General features: G+C 47.6%; 1 protein-coding gene across 5 annotated transcripts in view; it reads right to left on the reverse strand.

Annotated features, from left to right (window-relative positions):
* The window catches only part of Map6 (microtubule associated protein 6), a 68866-nt gene extending 58293 nt beyond the window's left edge, over positions 1-10573 (reverse strand). The window contains exons 1-2 of one of the 5 annotated variants that reach the window (XM_052157882.1): positions 9193-10573; positions 8456-8778 (exon numbers count right to left, since the gene is read on the reverse strand). In XM_052157882.1, the coding sequence (XP_052013842.1) occupies positions 8456-8778; positions 9193-10023 (1154 nt within the window). In that variant the 5' untranslated portion in view covers positions 10024-10573. Of the gene's footprint in view, positions 1-8455 lie in introns of all 5 variants that reach the window. The other 4 variants (XM_052157871.1, XM_052157863.1, XM_052157901.1 and 1 more) reach the window with 4 other exon arrangements.
* Between the last annotated feature and the right edge of the window lie 11113 nt (positions 10574-21686).

The raw sequence follows: 21686 nt of genomic DNA on the forward strand, positions 1-21686 counted from the left end.
GGAGGAAGAAAGAACAGAGAACCCAAACAAACTTATTAGGAAGTTGTGCTGTTCAGTCATCCGTAAGGGATCTCACTGGGGACTGTGCAGAGCGGAACACACTTCCTTGACCCTGGTGATCCCAGGCTTATCCCTTCAGCACATCCTTCCCATCTCAGGCAAAGTCACCTTGCCTAAAATCTCCCGCCGGATTCTGACCTTCCCTTTGTTTATAGGATAAGGAGCTGGCCCGAGCTGGCCCAAGCTGGCCCGAGCCTTCCTGAGTCCCTCCTTAAGAATGCCCAAGTCGGGCTGGAGAGATGGCTCAGCTGGTAAGAACACCCGACTGCTCTTCCAAAGGTCATGAGTTCAAATCCCAGCATCCACATGGTGGCTCACAACCATCCGTAAAGAGATCTGACACCCTCTTCTGGCATCTGAAGAGAGCTACAGTGTACTTACATATAATAAATAAATATAAAAAAAAAAAAAAAAAAAAAAAAGAATGCCCAAGTCTCTTCTAGTACTTTTCCTCAGATGGAGCCCTTCCCCACTCAGTGCCCACTTAGGGGCGAGCCTTAGCATACCAGTCACATTCTCTACGGAGCACGTTCTGGGTGAGATTCCATCAGGGTGGAATGAGCTCCTCTCTCTGTGCCCTGCCCCACCCTGCACCAGTTACTGCTCCACACCTGTGCTTGGGCTCACACAGCTCTTGCAAGCATGGATCACCTCACCATCCGGGAACTTAGTTCAGAGCCTGGCATAGGTAGACACAAGCATTTGGTGTCTTGAAACCAAGTTGAAATCACATGTGTTAATGTGACCTGGGAAGAGGAGTGCAAAATGGAGGGAAAGACCAACATCCACAAAGTCTGTGCTTTTAATGGTCTGGAAACCTAAGGACACAAAGGCCCGACAGCTCATAGGGACCAACCCAGAAATGACAGTTCTATTCCTGCAGGGGCTGCAGAGTGATGAAAGGTCTCTAGACTTCTGACAGGCACACGGGAGGCCCTCGCCAGCTTCTCAAGGAACATCTGGAGATCTTTTGGTTTGCAGGTTCAGGCCCATCCTGATAGTCACCCCATTCGTCAGAGGATAACTGGTACAACCTGTGATGTCATCCCAACTGTTGTAGGGGTAGTGGGAAGGCCCCTTAATCCTAACTGACATTTGTTGGATTGTTTCCATGTTGTGTCTGGAATACTGAGTGATTCTTTATACTCAGCTTGACTGTTTTTTGTTTGTTTGTTTGTTTTTAGTATGTGTCTGAGTGATTCTCTAGAGTTACCTGTGCAGGTTCTCTTTTTGGGGGGAGTCTTAGTATTGCACCCCTGAGACTGACATGTACAAGACAGACTAATGACCTAATTAACCCCAACAAGACCAACCTTGAAAAAAGAGAGAACGCACAAATTAATGCTAGGTATGAAAAACATACAGCTACAGGTAAATAGATCGATTTAAAATTTCATAAGAATGGTGTTACCAAGTTTATGTCCATAAACTTGAAATTAGAAGCCAGAAAATGTCAGTTTCAATTGCTGGAACTGGCTCAAGAAAAAATTAAAAACCTGAATAAATAACTCACAATGAAATGTCTAAATAGTAGTAAAACATATTCATGAAAAAGACCAGCAGGTGTACAGGAGAATTTATCAGATAGTCAAGGATCAGCCCCTCCTACACAAGTTGGTCTGAACAATTCAAAAGTAGGGAAGTCAATTCATCTAAATTTATGACCTCAATCCCAACATTATTTGAGAACAATGTGGAAAACTTGAAAATGGCAACCAATTTCACTTAAAAATACATGTCAATATTTTAAGTTACAAATAGTAAGTCAAGTTCAGCATAATGAGCGTATTTCTTTTATCTAAGCAAGGATTATCTCAGGACAAATAATATGGCTTAGCATCAGGAAGAACTATCAATATTAAAATAAAACCAGACATCAGTTGATAAAGAAAGATTACTCAATAGGATCTACTAGCCATCCATGTTTTTTAAAAAACTCCGAGCAAAGTAGAACGAGAAGTTTCCTAACCTGTTCCCTGAAATCTGAACAGACTTCATCCTTAAAGATGAACTGTTAGAAGCAGTCCTGTGACCCCAGCCAGACATCTGTTGTCACGGACCACTGGAAACAACACTGAGTACTCTAATCAATGCAAAACACCACACGAAAAAGATGCAGAAACATTGGAAGCATGGCAACAGATTACTGCCTGATAGAAACCCATAATCATCCCCTAGGCAGAGTTGATTACAGTGTGGTAAGGCTCCCAACACAAGATTAACTTAGAGAAACAAATTTATTGGAGCAATAATGGATTAGTGAATTAGCAAATATGTTCCTCCTAAAAGGAACAGTAATTAAAAGATAGTACAAAGTAAGAGAAAACGAGAGTGTGGTATTCACTCAGGCCAATGAAACGGAACAAGGGCTCCAGAAATGACACCCAGGTATATGTGACACTTATATGCCGGGAGAGGCATCATCTATTCAGGGGGAAAGGTAAGCCTTTAAAAAGGAGATGGGACAAGGACACCTGTGAGGAGAGACGGGAGAGGTTGTTTTTTCAGGTTTATTTTATTTCTATCTATCTATCTATCTATCTATCTATCTATCTATCTATCTATCTATCTATCTATCTATCATGTGTCTGTGTGTGTGTGTGTGTCTGTGTGTCTGTGTGTCTGTGAGCATGTGTGTGAGAACCCATAGAAGCCAGAAGAGGGTGTCAGACCCCCTGGAGCTGCATTACACATGCTGATGAGTTGTCTAACATGGGTGCTGGGAACTTGAGTCCACTGCAGGGACAGCAATTTCTCCTAATTGCTGAGCCATCTCTCCAGCCCTGGGGGGTTAGATCCCTAGTGCATTCTACATTCAAAGACAAAAATCCAATGAGGTTGCTACAGACTAAACTGCAAAAATATAATTAAAAAAAACTATATGTACGATTATATATCCACATAAGACCTTGTGGAGGAAAACTGTGTACGTGAAAGGTGTAGCAGACTTGAACAAAACACATTTAATGTGTTTGCATATGGGCAACTCATCCCTTAAAAAAACGAACAGTGGTGTTTTGACAAAGAAAGCCTTATGTCTTTCTTAGCAACAAGAATAGATTTTGGGGTTCCAATTTAAACTTGACAAATTGAACCTGAGAACATGGTCTGGGGATCTGAAGCTTGGAAAGTTCTTCAGGAGGTTCTTCCACATCCTGAGGTTTGAGAACCTTGACTACAGAGTCACCAAGAATTTAGAATGTTCGAATGTCCAGGCTATGTGCCCTAGATGCGGGTGGGGCATCTCTACATCAGCAGTTTTACAAAACCATGTGTGTAACCATTTGTGTGCACATGCACAGCTGAACACGTGCACATGCATGTGGAGGCCAGAGGTTGGAAGGCATCTTCCTTGGCCATGCTCCACCTTACATTTTGGCATAAAATCTCTCACTGAACCTAGAGCTCACTCACTCGGCTGGGCTAACTGGCCACTGAGCTCCAGGATGTCACTGTTTGCTCCAGAGCTGGAGTGCCAGATGCATGCTGCCCCACCTGACATTTTATGTGAGTTCTGGGGATCTCGGCTCAGGCTTGCACAGGTACTAACTGAGCCATCTCTCCAGGCCCTGCATTAGCATTTTCAGAGACTGTACTATGCAGAGAGGCTGAGGCATTTGCTTCAGGTGAAGACTTATGTATGGAGAGGCCCGTAGGTCTCACTAAAGAGCATTTCCTTCTGGAGTAACATGACAGAACTCAGGCTTTATTCTAAAGAAGACATGATCCCCTTCCTTACGTAGAATTAAAGCTCACTCACTGGTGCCCCCCAGCACCTTGGTTAGCATAGAGCAGGGCTGTAAGTTCAACCACATGAAATTGAAGGAAATTTATCAATATGGAAGTGAATAAAATTTTCACTAAGCCCAAAAGTCCCATAGGACCAACAAATCCAAGATAGAATTAAGCTGTGAAATACACAAACACACACAACAAAGCCCTTCATTTGAGCACTCCAGGGCTAGGGAGAGATGGGCAAGAATAGCCAACACAGAAGCAGAGATAAGCGTTTGTGTCGTACACTGTGACTAGAAAGGAAGGACTCATTCGGAAAGGCAGGGCGGAGGACGGTGCTGAAGGGTCAGCATCTGAGGTTGTCTTGAGATATTGCTAGGGGAGTATGCAGGTGGTGTGCAGGGCGTAAGCCAAGCCAGACCTGCCTTCTCTAGCCCTCACACGAGGCTGGAAGGCAGACACCAAAGGCTCCTTTTCCTTCTGACTTCCTGCTATTGCTTTCATCTTTCAAGTATTTGCCTCTGGTTTACCAATTTCACCTCCCAGAGCCTCCGCTGATTCTATCTAGGAAGAGGTTGTCATTAGCATTGCTGTAGGGAGCACCTGGTGCCGCCCACATCCATCCCTGTTAGCTGACAGCCAGGGCAACGGGGTTGACTGGGCGGGGAATTTTAATGCCTTCCTTACAGCTCATCTGTCTCCTAATTGAGGATTCTAGGTCTAATGTCACTAAAGATTTCCCAATAAAATCTACCTCTAAGACAACAGTTCTCCATTTTATAGTATTATCTATGTCAAAAGAATATATTAAAATCTTTATCAACCTCATGATTATGAATAATAGCAAAGATACCCCCAGATACCATTTACACCTGCTGATCAGGACAATGTCTCAAACCCGGAGACGCCCAGGATAGGTGCTGTTATTCACTGGCTGCGCATTAGCACATATACGATTCTGCATACAGAATGTGCATTACGTTACAGCCCAGCGTATGGCGATGATGGATCACAGGTCCTTTTCTCTCGATTAAAGCAAATGGCTCCGGTTGCTGCCGTGTGACGGATGGCACCCGGAAAGCCCATGAGAGGGACCAGCCGCCAAGGCGCAAACACACCATGACTTATGGAAAGCGGCATAAAAGGAGGTCTTATAAATCAAACTGCCACTGACGTGGAGCCTAATTTGGTTTCTATGGTCACATCAGGCCCCTCTACAATGGACGTGGGGGCATAGTTAAATTAAAGAGCTATCGAGAATCACAGCAAGGAAAAGCATGTCAGACAATAGGGGAGGGGAAAAAACAATGTTCCAAAAAGGTCTCTACATCCCAGACATTATTTTTATGTAGACTATGTTTATGTTAATTTATAGAATATATTGCTTCTTCACAGATACTTTCATCCAAAGTCCATTTCTCTGGAATTGATTGTTTCTTATGGGACAAAAGCAACTGAGTTTCACAACAAATTTGTCATAAATTCAAATTGTTCATTAAAGAAATGTCTGTTTTTTGTTTTTTTTTGTTTTGTTTTTGTTTTTTAGAAAGACACATTTTCTTAATGTTTCAAAATACATTAAGGGCACGGACGGGCACAAAGTCAAATATATGTACTTTACAGAAAATGTGATTTCAAAAGAATTGAGGTGTTCAAAGATTGTTCATAATAAGTTGATAAAATTCTGACCACATATACAAGTGACCATTCTCACCGGCTTCAAGAGAATCATGTCCCCTACACCAGTCTAGCCAGCTGGTGTTTGTGTGATCGGAACCGTGAGGGAGGACATGCATGCTACCTCATGTAAGGCTTTGTCGCAGGGTGGATAGCTATATGCAACAAAGGCACAGACCAGCGTTCTCAGTGAGTCGTCACATCTAAGGGGCGTGCTCATTTCCGACCCGTCCGACCCAGCTTCCACAAATAGAGCAGCTCCAGCCAGTTTACAAACCTCAACTGAACAGGATCACCCAAGGCGGGGCAGGAGCCCTGGCTCTCTGAATCCAACAGGCGTGATCTCTATGAAGGTGAGAAGGGGCAGATCCTGCTGGGTGGCTGGTAAGGTGCCACCCACCAGGGCGTGGCAGAGTGGAAATGGAAGATGAAAGGGGCAGCAGGAATCCAATGCCAGGTACCCACAAACCTCTCAGATAAATAAACTAGGATTTATGAACACAAGTGCTCACGCACATCTTGGCTTGTGGGTGTTTAATGCCCCTTCGTGTTTATTTCCATCTCTCTTTTGATCCTCCATTGCTAGTATAAACATTATGAGACCCCCACTTCCCTGTGGGGAAAAGGAGCTTCGTCCTTGCTTGACCCAGAGTTTCAAAAGGAAGTGATAAACTACTGCTGGAAGGTCAATCTGGTGTGATATCAGTTAACCCAGAGAGAGACACCTTGTGGGAGGCAGAATGCAGGAAGACATGGAATTCTGATGCAGAGCTCTGGTTTTGCTTTAACAATAGAGTCTCTATTTATGCCAGTCTTCTGGCTGCATGTGAGGAGTACCTGCCGTGTCCACTGAAGAGGCCACATACAGTGTTAGCGGAAGACACTAACTCTGTAGCCCTTCCTCCCACACTTAGGAAAAGGGCACCTAACTGACTGTGGCACTGAATGAAGACCTCAGGAGCCACAGCTGTGCAAGGCTAGCTCCGTCATCATCACACACATCTGCACAAGGCTAGCTCCATCATCATCACACACATCTGCACAAGGCTAGCTCCATCATCACCACACACATCTGCACAAGGCTAGCTCCATCATGCACATCTGCACGAGGCTAGCTCCATCAACATCACACACATCTGCACGAGGCTAGCTCCATCAACATCACACACATCTGCACAAGGCTAGCTCCATCAACATCATGCACATCTGCCTCCTCAGTACCCAACCCCGGTGCAGCTTCATGTTCAAGTCAACTGGGATCTATCAGCTAACTGATGCTGGCTGAAACATAAAGGAAGGCCCGAAAGCTAAACATTCAGAGATGTGCCCTGAATGGATGAGAGGTGGGAAAGCAGGCCGGAAGGGCCAAGGCCGCATGCAGCACAGGGAGAACTGTATAAACGCCGTGTGTGGGCGAAGATGGGGGGTGTCTCCATGCTTGAAAGCATTCATTTACAAGGAATGTGAATGTGCCAGAGGGTAAGGAGCACATTAATGGCTGTCCTTTGAGAGGCTCCACCCAGCCGCTGATACAGACACCCACAGCCAAACAGTGGATGGAGTTTGGGGAATCTATGGAAGAACAGAGGGAAGGATTGTGGGCCCCAAAGGAGATAGGAACTCCACAGGAAGACCAACAGAGTCAACTAACCTGGACCCTTGGGGGCTGTCAGAGACTGAACCACCAACCAAAGAGCATACCCAGGCTGGACCCAGGGCTCCCCGCACATATTCAGATGTGCAACTTGGTCTTCATGTGGGTCCTGAATAACCGGAGCTGGGGCTACCCCAAGAAGCTGTTGCCTGTTCGTGGAATATGTTCTTCTAGCTGGGCTGACCTGTCTGGCTTCAGATGGAGAGGATTAGTCTAGTCCTGAAGAAACTTCATGCACCAGTGTGGGGAGATATTCAGGGAGAGACTCCACCTGCTCAGAGAAGGGAAGGGGCCTGGTAGGGAGTTGTGGGGCGGTGTCAGAGGAGGGGACAGTGAGCAGGATGTAAAGAGAATAAGGAGACTAAATAAATATTAATAAAAGAAAAAAGGAAACACATCTGAACACAAAGAAAGGAAGAAGCTGCCTCAATAGAGGAGAGGGCTGGGAACATCTCTAGGAAGCAGAATCAAGAATAAAGTGGCAAAATAAATAAATAAATAAATAAATAAAAGAATAAAGTGGCATCACATAGGAGATTATAATGGAAACAAAAACTATCACTACATCTCAGGCATGGCCAGTCCTCCTGAGTCACCTCTTTTGATGTTTCCATCGTCTAGAGTCATGTTTGACATTTAGTCTATCCTCAAAACTGTACAGAACATCTCAGCTTAAATCAGTCCTAAGTTGTCTATTATTGATTCCAGCTTACAGAAAAGAACATGAGGACCAGGAAGGTCAAGAAGTGTGTGGCCCAGTGTGTCAGAGCTACTGAAGGAGCAGGAGGGGAAGGACTTCAAAGTACTAGTGGTTGAAGAGCCAGTTGTAATGAGCATGTGGAGAAATCTAGAAAAGGGTGTGGCACTTGAGTGTCGGCCAGGAACTGGGAGAGGAATCTGCTAGGAGGAGACCAAGAAAATGAAAGGGGCTGGGGGGAGAAAGGGTCTCATGGAAATTAGTGGAGCCAACCAGGGGGCGGGAGCCAGGTTAAGACAGAAGGTGAACTGATGGGGCAGGGGAAACTGACAGTCTCTATGGGGCAGGCGGGGTGCTGAGCTAGGCGGCCAAGAGGAAAATGTGGCTCAGGGGTAGCACACACAAAAAAAATAAACAAGCTGGGAAGATGAGTGTGGAAACTGTTAAGGGCTTTCCGACAGGGCGGGGCAGTAAAGTCTGGGTTGAAAGGGTTCTGGAATGTGGCTGGAGAGGGCGTGGTCTGGCTCTGAAGAAGAAGCTGACTGTGAAACTTTCAGCAGGGGAGGAGGGGGAATGGGTGGTCCTCGCAAGGGGATGAGGGTGACCAGCATCACCTGCTGCCCCTGTCTCACCTGTAGGAGCTGCTTACTGTACTCGTCACCTCCTCCCGGATTTGCCTGTTGAGGGCATCTGCCACCGCACGCCCTTTGCCTCCTTCGGGCCCTGTGCCTTGTGCTAGGGCAGCGGATGTCTGCTCGTGCCCCTCGGAGCGACGCACCATCCAGGCCGGCCCCGCCTTCCTTCTCGTGTCGCGCTCGTCTGCCCCGGACGCCTTTCCAGCTGCAGGGCCGCCCTCCTGGGTTTGGGACTGGGCCGGGGGCAGAGGCTTCTCTTCGTGCCCTTCGGTGCGAGTCACCATCCACGCGGGTCCCGCCTTCCTGCGTGTGTCACGCAGGTCTGCCCCGGACGCCTTTCCAGCCGCAGGGCCGCCTTCCTGGGTCTGGGACTGGGCGGGTGGCAGCGGCGTCTCCTCGTGCCCTTCGGTGCGAGTCACCATCCACGCGGGTCCCGCCTTCCTGCGTGTGTCACGCAGGTCTGCCCCGGACGCCTTTCCAGCTGCAGGACCGCCTTCCTGGGTCTGGGACTGGGCCGGGGGCAGAGGCTTCTCTTCGTGCCCTTCGGTGCGAGTCACCATCCACGCGGGTCCCGCCTTCCTGCGTGTGTCACGGAGGTCAGCACCCGACGCCTTTCCAGCTGCAGGGCCGCCTTCCTGGGTCTGGGACTGGGCGGGGGGCAGAGGCTTCTCCTCGTGCCCTTCGGTGCGAGTCACCATCCACGCGGGTCCCGCCTTCCTGCGTGTGTCACGGAGGTCTGCACCGGACGCCTTTCCAGCTGCAGGGCCGCCTTCCTGGGTCTGGGACTGGGCGGGGGGCAGAGGCTTCTCTTCGTGCCCTTCGGTGCGAGTCACCATCCACGCGGGTCCCGCCTTCCTGCGTGTGTCGCGCTGGTCTGCACCAGACGCCTTTCCCGCCGCCGGCACCCCGGCTCCTCCAACACCCTCCGGGTCCCGGGCATCAGCCGAAAGTTGCATGGTCCCGCGCTCTTGGCTCTGAGGCCGACGCTTAGGCACCCCGAGAACAGGCGGGGAAGGCTGGGAAGTCGCGGGAATTTGCACCGGCTTAGGGATCCAGGGGTGATCCCCGCGGCGGGGCAGCGGCCAGGCGCGGAAGTCCTTCTGGTACTGGGTCTCGCGCTCGAAGGGCGCGTCGGACGGCTGGTACTCGCTGCGCGGCCGGCAGCTTGGCTCTGGCCGCTGCACTTTCCAGGCGCGGTAGTCCTGTCGCATCACCGAGTCCGCTGGGCCTGACCCGGAAGTGGAGGCCGAGGCCGCGCCCAAGCCCAGCCCGCTCCGGCCGGGGGCGGCTGCAGTCTCGCGGTCGCCGCTGGGCCCGGGCGCCGGCCCTGTTGCCCGGGCAACTGCATCCGACTCTCCCTGGGCTGGCTGCGTCTCTATGGCGACAGCACGCGAGGGGGGCGCTAACGCCGGCTGCAGCGGCGCTGGCGGCTGCGGAGGGGCGCCTGGATGTTCGGTGGCCTCTGAGTACTTGGCGAAAACCAGCGGCACCGCAATGTCCGCCTTGTCCAGCTGGTTCCAGAAGCGGGCGATGCAGCAGGCCCTTGTGATGCACGGCCACGCCATAGTGTTAGCCGCAAAGCTTTTTTGTGGTCCTAAATCAAACCTCCAATCTCCCTTTAACCCTAACCCAGACCCGCAAATGTAGTTCCCACTGTTCCTCCCCTTAGAAGCCCTTTGCCTCGTCCTCCTCCCTCAGAGAGCACCCGGGGACAAGGTACCGCTGAGATGAAGTCCGTAAAGTCCCTAGATTGCCGGCTGCAAACGTCTGCTGCAGAGGACCTGCGGTGGGCAGTGAAGAATAGCAGCGAGGCTCGGCGTCCCAGAGTCCAGGCCTAGGGCGTCTGGGTGCGCCCTCTCTGCGACTGCGGTGTCTAGCAGAGCCCGGCCGGCCGAGCAAGGAGATGCTTGGCAAAGAGGCTGTGGGCTTAAGCCATGGCGCAGCGGGAGGACTGGGCAGGATCCGCAAGCAGGTTTTTATCTCCTTTCCGTCTGGTTTAGCCGGCCGCCTAGCAAGGCTTGGCAGCGGTCACCTCCAAGCCAGACAGAGCAGAGAGCAAAACGCACCGTATCTATACCCCCGGCGATGCCGCAGCCGCCGCCGCCGTCGTCTTCTGCTGCAGAGAGGCAGCCCCACCCTTTTTTGCGGTTCAGCAAGGGAGGTGGGGTGATCAAGAAAAGATGCTGAGAGTATGCGCGCTGCAGAAAAAAAAAATCACCTGCTGTCGTCAGGGCCCGCTGCTGAGAGGTTGCCCTCTCCCTGTCCCCTCCTCCCGTCTCTCTGGCAGCTCCTCCCTCCTCTGTTCCCAGGCAACAGCAGAACTGGGTCCTTGATAGGTTCAAGTCCCAAGCTCCTGAGGACTTGTTGTCCTTGAGTTGCTAGCTCCACGTCCTAGAACCGAGTTTCCTCTTTCGTAAAATAGCCCCAATCAATGGATATTAATTTTTCTATGTGTAAGACCACCCCGCCTCCATGAAATGTCTGTTCCAGACTAGATGCTTTGGCTTCTTTTAAAAAATCTTTTTTTTTTTTTTACTTTTAATTATGTGCTTTTGTCTCTGTGTGGGTATATGCACATGGGCGCTGGTGTCTGCTGAGGCCAGCGGGCCAGAGGTACCAGATTTCCCTGGTGCTGTGCAGGCGATTATGAGCTCCCACCCCACCCCCATGTGAATGCTGGGACCCAGATTTGGGTCCTCTGGAACACAAATACAAGTTTTTAACCACTCAGCCATCTCTTCAGCCCCTGAATAGATACGTTTAAAGGGGAAGCTGCTGCTAATTGGTCAGTTACCAGGCTGTACTTAACCCTCGGTGTTGCTGGCTCTTGGCCTAAGCCTGTATGTACAGGGCTTCCTATGGTGTGTGAGATTGGGAGAGGCCGGCCCAGCAGTATTCTGGCTGTTCCTTTAAGCAACTGGGAAGTAGTGAGTCTACTTTCCCAGGGAAAAACTGGTTCTTCTCCAGCCCAGATACTACACTGGGGGAAAAGAAGATTCTGGAAAGAGGCCTAAGGGAGGAGGTAAGCAGTTGGAGGCGAGACTGTTCCCTAGGAAAAGGCAAGAGTTTCCTTGAAGGAATTCTCTGTTGTGTTCCTGACTCCTTTTCTACTTTGGAGTTGAACAGATTTGGGAATCTAATGGACCTTGTTTGGCTCTGATATTCTCTTTGTGACTTGGGTTGTCTCTGGGCTGCAGTCCCTCGGGAGGGATGGCAGAACTAATGGATTCCTCAGGGTGGTCTCATGAGGAAACATAAGCCCCCAGAGCAGAGGCCTGGAGTGAATATTCAGGGATTCGGATCCTGGCTTCTGTGCTTTTGGCTGTAAGGCAACCTCTGACCTTAACTTTGCCTCTGAGCAAGGGTAGCTATTCTGAACTTGTAAAGTTATTCTGAAGACTGAAATGACACAATTCACTAGAAATATTAGCTGCAGCTCCTGGTATATGGAAGTGGCTTCTTCAGCAGAAGCTGTTAATATTCAAAAAGCTTATCCAAAAGTCTCACAGGCAGAGCCTCCCAGATAAGCAACTGAGAGGCCTGCTCCTCAGAGGTCTCTTGCTACTTCATGGGGGAGGGGAAGGAATTTATCTTCTAAAAAGTCCCTATTGTTTAGTTACATTTTTTAAAGATTTATTTATTATTATATCTAAGTACACTGTAGCTGTCTTCAGACACACCAGAAGGGGGTGTCAGATCTCATTATGGATGGTTGTGAGCCACCATGTGGTTGCTGGGATTTGAACTCAGGACCTTCAGAAGAGCAGTCAGTGCTCTTAACTGCTGAGCCATCTCTCCAGCCCCGTTTATTTACTTTTAATTAAATTAATTTATTTGTGGCATCTTTGCACATGTATATGTCAGAAGGAGGATGCTGGGAATGCTGCTCTATCATTCTCTGCCGTTTTCCCTTGAGACAAGGTTTCTCACTGAACCTGAAGCTAGGCTCACAGCCAGCAAGCTCCTGCAGTTCTGGCTCTGCCCCTCACAGTGCTGAGGTCCTGGGTGCTCACCCAACCACACCCTCATTCCTGCTTCACTGTGCAGGGTTTGACCTCATGTGCTCACGCTTACATAGCAAGGGACCTGCGTTGGAAGGCCACAGTTCTGTAAGGGAAGAAAGAGTTCGTGATCGTAAGGTGAAGATGCCTTCCTGGGTTGGAGCCCTCACCAGTGCCCTGACCTGTCTTGGTGGATTAACCCTTAAGGAGGAGACAAGCGCAGGTTGCCACGTGAAGTAGAGTCCATCCTTTCTGATACTGGCAAAGTCAAATAGTAAGCAGTGTTTCAGATTAGCTCTGACTTAGTACTAAGCCCCAAGGATCTTTCATATCTTTCCAGGCTCTATATCTCATTTCTCTTTTCTGAAACATTACCTCGCATGGCTGTTCCATGGTTTATTTATCTATTCACTTACTGAATGGCACGCTGGTTGCTTCAATTTGGGGAGAATTGTAAACAAAACTGCTAAAACAGTGTCTAGGTTTTTGTACTGACATAAGCTTTGATCTCCTTTGGGTACTTATCAAGGAGGAGGATTGTGGTCACATGGCCAAAGGATAGTTAGTTTTGTAACAAAGAAAACTGTCTCCCATAGTGGTTGTACCAGTTTTGAGTTCTCAGTAGTAACTAATGAGAACTCCTGTCTCTCCACCCCTTGCTGGGGTTTGGTGCTGTCTGTGTTTTGGTTACATTTTTTGTTTAATTTGCAAGTCTCCAGCAACATACTACATTGAGCATTTTTTCCATATGCCAATTTGGCCAGGTACAACTTCATTAGTGAGGGATCTGTTCAGGGGATTGTCCTCCCCCGTCTACATACATGCATGTGATGGCATGCTCAGCCACATGCATACACACGATAGATAGATAGATAGATAGATAGATATACAAATAGATAGACAGACAGATACATAGATAGATAATAGATAGATAGATAGATAGATAGATAGATAGATAGATAGGCAGATAGACACAAAAATCTGATATTTAGTAGTGTATATGTCAGGAGCAAGTCCTGGTTTAATAGCCAGCAATGTGCAGATATAATTCCACACACAACAGAATAACGTGGAAGATCATGAGTCATCTCAAAAGCATGACCATATTTGATAGCCAACAACCAATTCTTAAAATATCCTGGAAGTGAGACCTTTCCTAATATATCAAATGTGCCCACTCTGCTTCATGCTATATCGTGCAATGTGCGACTTTTCCTTCTGCATCAGAGGATTATGGGACACAGTGACAGGTGCAGTGTTGAAGCTCCGTAGTCCTTGGAGGACTCAGGACTTCTGCTGTCGCTGCCGTGAGATCGGAAGCGGGGATGAAAGAGAGCAAGGTAACGGTATCTTCAAATTCTGGGATCAGAATAAAACAATGAAAATATTTTAAGATCAAAAATATTTATCGGAGTCCTAGAATTTCAAAGGAATGAAACAATAGAGTTCCAGAATCATAAAATAAATGAAAATTAGATCAAATACAAGAAACTAAGAAGCTAGAAATCACAGACTCACATACATGTGTTCTCTCTCTCTCCCTACCTACCCCCCACTGGTTGTTGCTAGAGGCTATTATAGACTAAATGTATGTGTGCCCACCAAACACCTATGTTAAAACCCTAAACAAGCTCTCTCGCTCTTCCCTTCTTGTTCCTGCTCTGTCCTTGTCTATTCCCCCCCCCCCCCGCTCTCCCCATTCCCCTCCCCCTTTCTCTCCAGCCAGCCACTGCTTCTCTACTCCTCTTCTCTCTCTCTCTCTCTCTCTATATATATATATATGCCTTTATCTGTCTCTACAACCCTCTCAACTCCCCTAACCATGCCCTGAATAAGCTCTATTCCATACAAACCAAAACAAACAAACAAACAAAAAAATCTAACCAAACTGGCTAGCTTTAGGGGAAACACAAATGAAGTCATGAGGGTGCCCACGCCCTTCAGACACATGCCCTTATAAGAAGAGGAGGAGGCTGGAGTCATGTTTGCAGCGTCTTCAGAGCAGGAAATGAGTCCTCACCAGACACCACTTCCCAGGCCCCAGAACTGTGGGTAATGAGCACAAGTTATTTCAGCTCTGGATCTATGGTGTTCTGTCACAGAACCCAAACAGGCTAAGAGACACAGTAAACATGTCTTCTTTTTGTTGAACTAAAAGAAAAATCTCCTTTAGACAACATGAGGGCATTGTGAAGACATTTTTTTTTTTTTTTTTTTTTTTTTTTTTTTTTTTTTTTTAGGGTTTTTTCGAGACAAGGTTTCTCTGTGCAGCCCTGGCTGTCCTGGAACTCACTTTGTAGACCAGGCTGGCCTCGAACTCAGAAATCCGCCTGCCTCTGCCTCCCAAGTGCTGGAATTAAAGGCTGTGCCACCACCACCCAGCTGAGAAGACATATTTTTAAAATAACTATGAAGTCCTCAGATTTCTAAGTATTCTGTCATTCATTGTCTGGTCCAAATAGTCCAAATATTACACTAAGCAAGATTACCAGACACTCTGCAACTCATTTGTTACCCAAGGACTTGTCTTCCATCGATTTTACCAACTCTTGTGTCTCTTGTCCGGCACACTTACTGTGCTGTTCGTCAAACGATGATTTCTCTGACTCCACCGCTCCTTCTGCTTCTCAGCTGGCCTCTTTGTTCATACACTGTCAGACTCAGGAATATGCTTCCTGTGGTAGTAACCCACTTTTTCACTGTTTATTTTGAGGCTTACGTTGTCCAGTTGTTCTAAGTGGAGATCCTTGGTGATAGATCTGAGATGTCCTTATATAAAATGACCCTGATACTTCTTAAATTCCATCCTAAACATAGTCCTTGCCCACCTTCCTCCAGTGCTGCCAGCATAGATGTATGCTTGTGTGCATTTCTTAAATACACCTGACCCGATAGTAAATACTTATTCAACATTTTCTTCTGGGTGATATCATCCCTTAAGAAGCTTTCTCAGGGCAGAGGAGATGGCTGAAGGGGTAAGAGTGCTCTCTGGATCGGGATGAAGACTGGAGTTCAGGCCCCAGAACTTACATAGAAGTTGGCATAGTTGCATGTGTCTGTTACCCCAACACTGGGGGTGGAGACAGATGAACTAAAAAAAATTTCATTTCTTTTTATGAGTGTGAGTGTTTTACCTGCATGTATGTACTTGTGTCATTGGTTCCCCTGGAACTGGAGTTACAAATGGTTGTGAGCCATCATGTAGGTACGAGGGACTGAGCCTGGGTTGTCTGCAAGAGCAGCAAGTGCTGCCACCAATGAGCCATCTCTTCAGCTATGGCAAGTGACTCTTTAAGGAACTGTCCCTCCGCTGATCTTCTCATACGTTTTATATAGTCCCCCCCAACCCCACCCCCAGCTGTTCTGGGACTTACTGTGTAGATCAAGCTGGCCACTAACTTGCAGAGATCCTCCTGTCTTTGCCTCTAAGTGCTGAGATTAAAGACATTTAAAAAACTAGAAAAGACAAGGGAAGGGAAGGGAAGGGAAGGGAAGGGAAGGGAAGGGAAGGGAAGGGAAGGGAAGGGAAGAAGGGAAGGGAAGGGAAGGGAAGGGAAGGGAAGGAAGGAAGGAAGGAAGGAAGAAAGAAAAGAAAAGAAAAGAAAAGAAAAGAAAAGAAAAGAAAAGAAAAGAAAAGAAAAGAAAAGAAAAGAAAAGAAAAGAAAATGTATGTGTGTATCTGAGTACATGAATGCAGAAGCACACAGAGGCCAGCAGAGGGCATCTGATTTCCTGGAGCTAGCTTTACAGGTGCTTGTGAGCTGCCTGACACTGGGCTGGTGCCTGGCGTGGGGCTGGGAACTGCTGGAGCCCACCGCAAAGGCAGTGTGTGCTGTTATCTCTGAGCCATCTCTCCAGCCTCTCTTTTAAGTGACTTATTTCAGAATTTTCTGTTTTGCCTGTGATGTGGACGTCATATAACAGAACACCACCTTTGCCTGGAGGCCCTGGCCCTGCTCCTGGGTAATTGCAGAAGCAATCTTTCCTTTCTAGACGTCCCTTAGAGCCAAAGGGAGTCATATGACATGGGGTTTCCCATAGGGGCCTCTGAGAAAATATGGGCTTTCTGATTCAGGTGTTTTCCCTCCCTCCCTCCCTCCCTCCCTCCCTCCCTCCCTCCCTCCCTCCCTTCCCTCCTTCCTTCTGCCTCCTTCATTAGTGAAAACTGGACATGAACCGCAGACAGACATCCCTGTTTGTCTGCATGAGGCAACAAACTTGAGAGCAGAAGTTGCATCTAAGGATTGTGGAGGTGCAGGCAGGAGGAGCCTGGACCTCCCGGGGGGCGGGGGGTTGCACTGGTCCTTTGGGACTCTGCTTGCCCTTAATCTCGGGCCTTTTCTTCTTTTTTTCTGCTTTAGAATTTTTTTATGAGAAAAATACACATGTTTTTGGTAGGTCAGCCTCCTGTGACTTGTAGCCGAGTACAACCCCTACTGGAGACAGCAATGGCTTGGCTTTAAGTCCTTCATGTTTCTTTAAATGGTCTCCAAATGTACAGTGTACAAGTCTTTGATCGCAACACTGAGGAACCAGAGACAGGAAGATCACTGTGAGTTCAAAGCCAGCTACATAGTGAGACTGTGTCACAGAGAGAGCACGGGGGTGGGGGAGAGAGAGACAGAGAGACAGAGACAGGGTTTTCTTTGATCAGTAAGCCTTTTCCTCCCTGACAGACGATCCCTCCTCTAGTACACAGTAAGTTTGTACTAGTGAGAATTTCCCTAGAAACAGCACATTCTGTTGTGTTGGTCTGTTTACCACAAACCATAAACCATACAGAGATCGAGGGTGTTGAAGCCTCTTCTCTTCCTTCCCCTCCTGCTGCTCCTCATGATTTTCTGTGTTGTTATTTATCTTTTCACAGATATTCCTGAGTTCCTACTAAGTACCAGGTCTCATCCCACACTCTACGACACAACACTGAACAAAGCAATCAAGTCCCTGTGTGGCCCTGTGGGCGGTGCAAGCTGCCCTTCATTGCTACATAGGTTAATTTTGGAGTCAGTCTGACCAATTCTTGACAGTTCTAATGGAAAGTTTCATGAAATGCTTCATGGGACTCCATTGTCTAGATATGCTGTGTTCTGATTTGTGAAAGAACATTTGAGCTGTTTTTAATTTGGGAATATTAAAACATTGTGTTTCTGTGAATGTTTATTTCCAAGTATCCTATTAATTTCTTTCTTTCTCAGGAGCATGGGTTCTATAGTTCTATATGCTGGGTTCTATAGCATACATGTCTAGCTTTTAAAGAAAAAAACAGACTGATTTCCAAAGTGCCTCTACTATTTTATACTCCCATCAGCAAAGAATGGCAGATCCAAATTCTCTATACCCTTGAAAATCTCCAGGATTTTATTTTGGCCATTCTAATAGATGTATGATGCTGTGTTCATCAGCAATCTGTCACTGTGACAGAATCACTGAGGTAACTGCTTTATAAGGAGGAACGTTTGTTTGCCTCACAGTGTTACAGGCTTCAGTCTTGGGCCATTCGGTTCCCTTGTTGTCTTAAGTCTTCTTATATTTGTGACAAAACACTATGGCCAAGGAAGAGAGTTTATAGAAGGGGGAGCATGGCGACAAGCACAGTGCAAGGTGGCAGGAAGGGCTGAGAGCTCACATCCCCAACTGACAACAGAAAGCAGAGAGAATCAACTCGAGCAGGCTAGTCTTTTGACACCTCAGAGCACCTCCCATCAACCCATACACCAGTGACATACTTCCCCCAGCGAGGCCACATTTCAGAATTTTTTCAAACAGCCACCAAATGGGACCAATGCCTGGCCTACGAGGGCATTGTTATTTAACACCCCACTTGCTTTTAAGACTGTTGTGAGGGGGCCATTGGCAGAAGATTGCTCACCTTGGGGCATCTGGCAAGCAAAGACAGAGGACAAGGAGGTTCCAAAGTTCCCAGGGCATGCCCCCAATATCCTAGCTTCTTTGCGGAAAGCCCCATCACCCAAAAGTCCTACGAAAAGTCCTAGCACACACACATACACACACACACACACACACACACACACACACACACACACACACAGAACAAATATTTCTTCATTTTTAGTTAATAAAGGAAAGAAAGAGATTGAGATTGAGTTGAACGCCCATGACCAGCTACTGTGCTTTCCCCATCATGACGGACTGTATCCTCAAAACATGAGCCAAAGCAAACCCTTTCTTCTCTTCCAGAAGCAGATTGATTTTTATCTTTAATTCTCTATATGCGTGTATCTGCCGAGTGTCTGCACGTGAGCTCAGGTGCCTGGAGGTGTCAGAGCCCCTGGATCTAGTGTAATGGGAAGTTGCGAGCTGCCTGGCGTGGGTGCTGACAACCAAACCTTGCACAGGCTCAGCCACTCAGCCATGCCTCCAGCCCAACCCTCTTTGTTTGTAAATTGCTTGTTATCAGGTATTTTGTCACAGCGATGAAGAAAGTAACTATACAATAAGCAATATGGTTGTCAAATATTTTTCACGGATCCCTCTCTTCTCAGAAACCATTCAAAACACCCTACTGATCATAAAATTTAACTTGTCTTGAATTTACTGTTCACATAAGTGATAAATTTCCTCCTTTCTCACTTTTAAACTTCTCATGTCTTTCTCTTACCCAGTCACCCTTACTATATCGCTAGAATTATTTTCCTGGACTTTAATAAGTATGTTCCAGTAACTTTCCATTAAGGATCACGGTGAATTTTGATATAAAATATTTAGAAACTATCCATCAACTTCTGTTTGCCTCAGAAAATCTTGTAAAAAAAATCACGAGGAGATGATGAGCTTATAAAAATGCTTTTCCAGTCCCTTTATGGACAACCGTATCTTTCCGGCTTTGATGTGTCAACATATTTAATTATAATAACCGTCATTCCTACTCAGCCGCGCTTGCTTTTTGGTAGAATGCCAGCTGGATGGTGATGTGTTGTTTTTTAAAATGTGCTTGAGAATTCCTCTACAAAGTGTTAAGAATCACTGTATTACTATTTACGAGTGGATTAAACTTACTGGTCTCCTTCCCTGGCCTTTTTGGCAGGTATGGTTTTCTCTTTCCCGAGAAGCATGGCGCTGCCTTCCTCCCCCATGCTTTGTGACAGGGCACACACAATTCCATGGGCATTTTCCCGGTCACCTGACATGGCTCACCTGTGATTCCCCTGTACCCCAGGGATCTTTGTGTACCTGACACAGGGACCATGTCATTCCCTTCTTAAGGAATCTGTTCCTGGGGTCTCGCTGCCCCTGGAATAAAATGGAGGCTCCCAACCGCGGCTTTCAACACTCTACGTGAGATTGCTGCAGTGTGAGAGCCAACTCCTGCTCGTGCTCAGTCTCCTGGCCTTGGCTGTGCTCTGCTTGCCCCGCTGCCTGGCTGTTGCTCAAGTACACTAGGCTGCTTCTAATGTGGGAGAGAATCAATGTGAGGTCCCTCGGCCCTTTCACGTCACTCTGCTTTCTTACCCTGCGACTCATTCTACTCTAAAATCACCTTGCTCACTTAAAAAACCTGTTTGCTAGCCAGAGGTGACACATGCCTTTAATCCTAGCAACTGGGGAGGCAGAGGCAGGCGACAAGATCAGCCTGGTCTACAGAGTGAGTTCCAGGACAGCCAGGGTCACAGAGAGACACCCCGTCTCAAAAAACAAAAAAACCAAAAACCTAGGCAAAACAAAGCCCTACCTTCTGTGTACCACCCTCTAGCACCTACCGTTCGCTGCTGGACACCCTGGGCTCCCGGGGATCTTGCCCATCTTATTTACACCCGACACTTACACTTTATAGACTTAAAAGACAGATAGAAAAAAGTTCATCCAACGAATCAACCAGACGATGAGCAGAGGGGACAATCTGAGAGAAAATTGGTACCATTGTCAGAGAAAGACAGGAAGGAGTGGGGTGGGACAGACTTCCGGTCTAAGCAGTTTAAGGACAGTGGAGAGCCTGGTGTGAAGTCCCGGTAGTCCTTGGAGACAGAGTGGAGGCAAGTGGCGAGGAGCCACGTAGATCGAGGGTTACCCTTACACTTTGATTAGTGCATTTCTTCACCCGCCTGCTTTAATGGGTGTGGCGGTAATGATGCTGAGATGGGGTGGTGATGACAGTGATTATAGAAATTGGGTGGTGGCGGCAGCAGTGATGATGGAGGTGACAGTGGCAGTGGTAGGGATGGTAGTAGTGATGGTAATACGATTGGTGGTTAGTGATGGTGATGATATTGGTGGTGATGGACATGGTGGTCCTGGTGGTGGTGGTAAAGGTGTTGTTGATAATGATAGTGGTGGTGGTGATGGTAGTAGGGATGATGACAGGGATGGTGTTGATGAGGGTATTGGTGATGCTGTTGCTGGTGATGATGGAGATGATGTCATGGTGCTGGTGATAGTGATGGCAGAGGGTAAAACTGCTCACGAGGATGTTATCTGGAACATTCTTTAGAGATCCTGATCTTTGCTTGTTACGCAGGGAAGCATTGCCCAGAGTTATGTGAGCAGCCCGTAAATAATGGGGGACAGAGCCTGGGCCAAGTTTGTGCTGCCATCTTTTGCAGAATGACTAAAGTTGGAATAGAAACTGGACCCCAGCCATCCACTTCCTGTAAGTGGCAAGCCAATCTAACTGGGTTGCTGACATAGACTATTTCATGATGAGTGTTCAGATTATTTTTTTCCTATTTAAAAGATAAGCTTTCTCTTCGGGTTTAAATAGTAAGGTCATGCAGTGGTCAGGGGAAGGAGTTTTTCAGTAGCTGATTTGCCTTTGGGGAATATAAGAGAGCATGGCCTCAAACTCAGTCCAGAAGATGTACTTTAGCCTTCTGCTCCTCTTCAGAAAGACAGGAAACGAGGCTCTGGGGATAGTGAAGGGGGAGCAGGGGCGGTGGGAAAACACCTTCGCCAGGCAGGCAGAGTGAGAACGCCATCTGCATAGAGAGAGGCCCTGGTGCCCACCCACAGCGAAGAAAACAGGCCTCCTGACCTTTCCCACATAGGATCAGGCACTGGATGCTCCAATGCAAAGAACCAATGCAGAAGAGGAAAAGGCTGGCCAAATTCAGTGTCACAGTGACTGAGCAGACTGGGAAACAAAACTAGGAGGAGTGAGAAACCATTGCATACCACAGGAACCCACATCTCTGATGCCATACTAGAAATGAGACCCACATGTGCAAGAGCCTCTCTCCACCTAGCTCGGGACCCTGAGTTCCTAGAGGAGCTAA

The sequence above is a fragment of the Apodemus sylvaticus genome, chromosome 1 (genome assembly GCF_947179515.1).
Source record: "Apodemus sylvaticus chromosome 1, mApoSyl1.1, whole genome shotgun sequence".
Classification (NCBI taxonomy): domain Eukaryota; kingdom Metazoa; phylum Chordata; class Mammalia; order Rodentia; family Muridae; genus Apodemus; species Apodemus sylvaticus.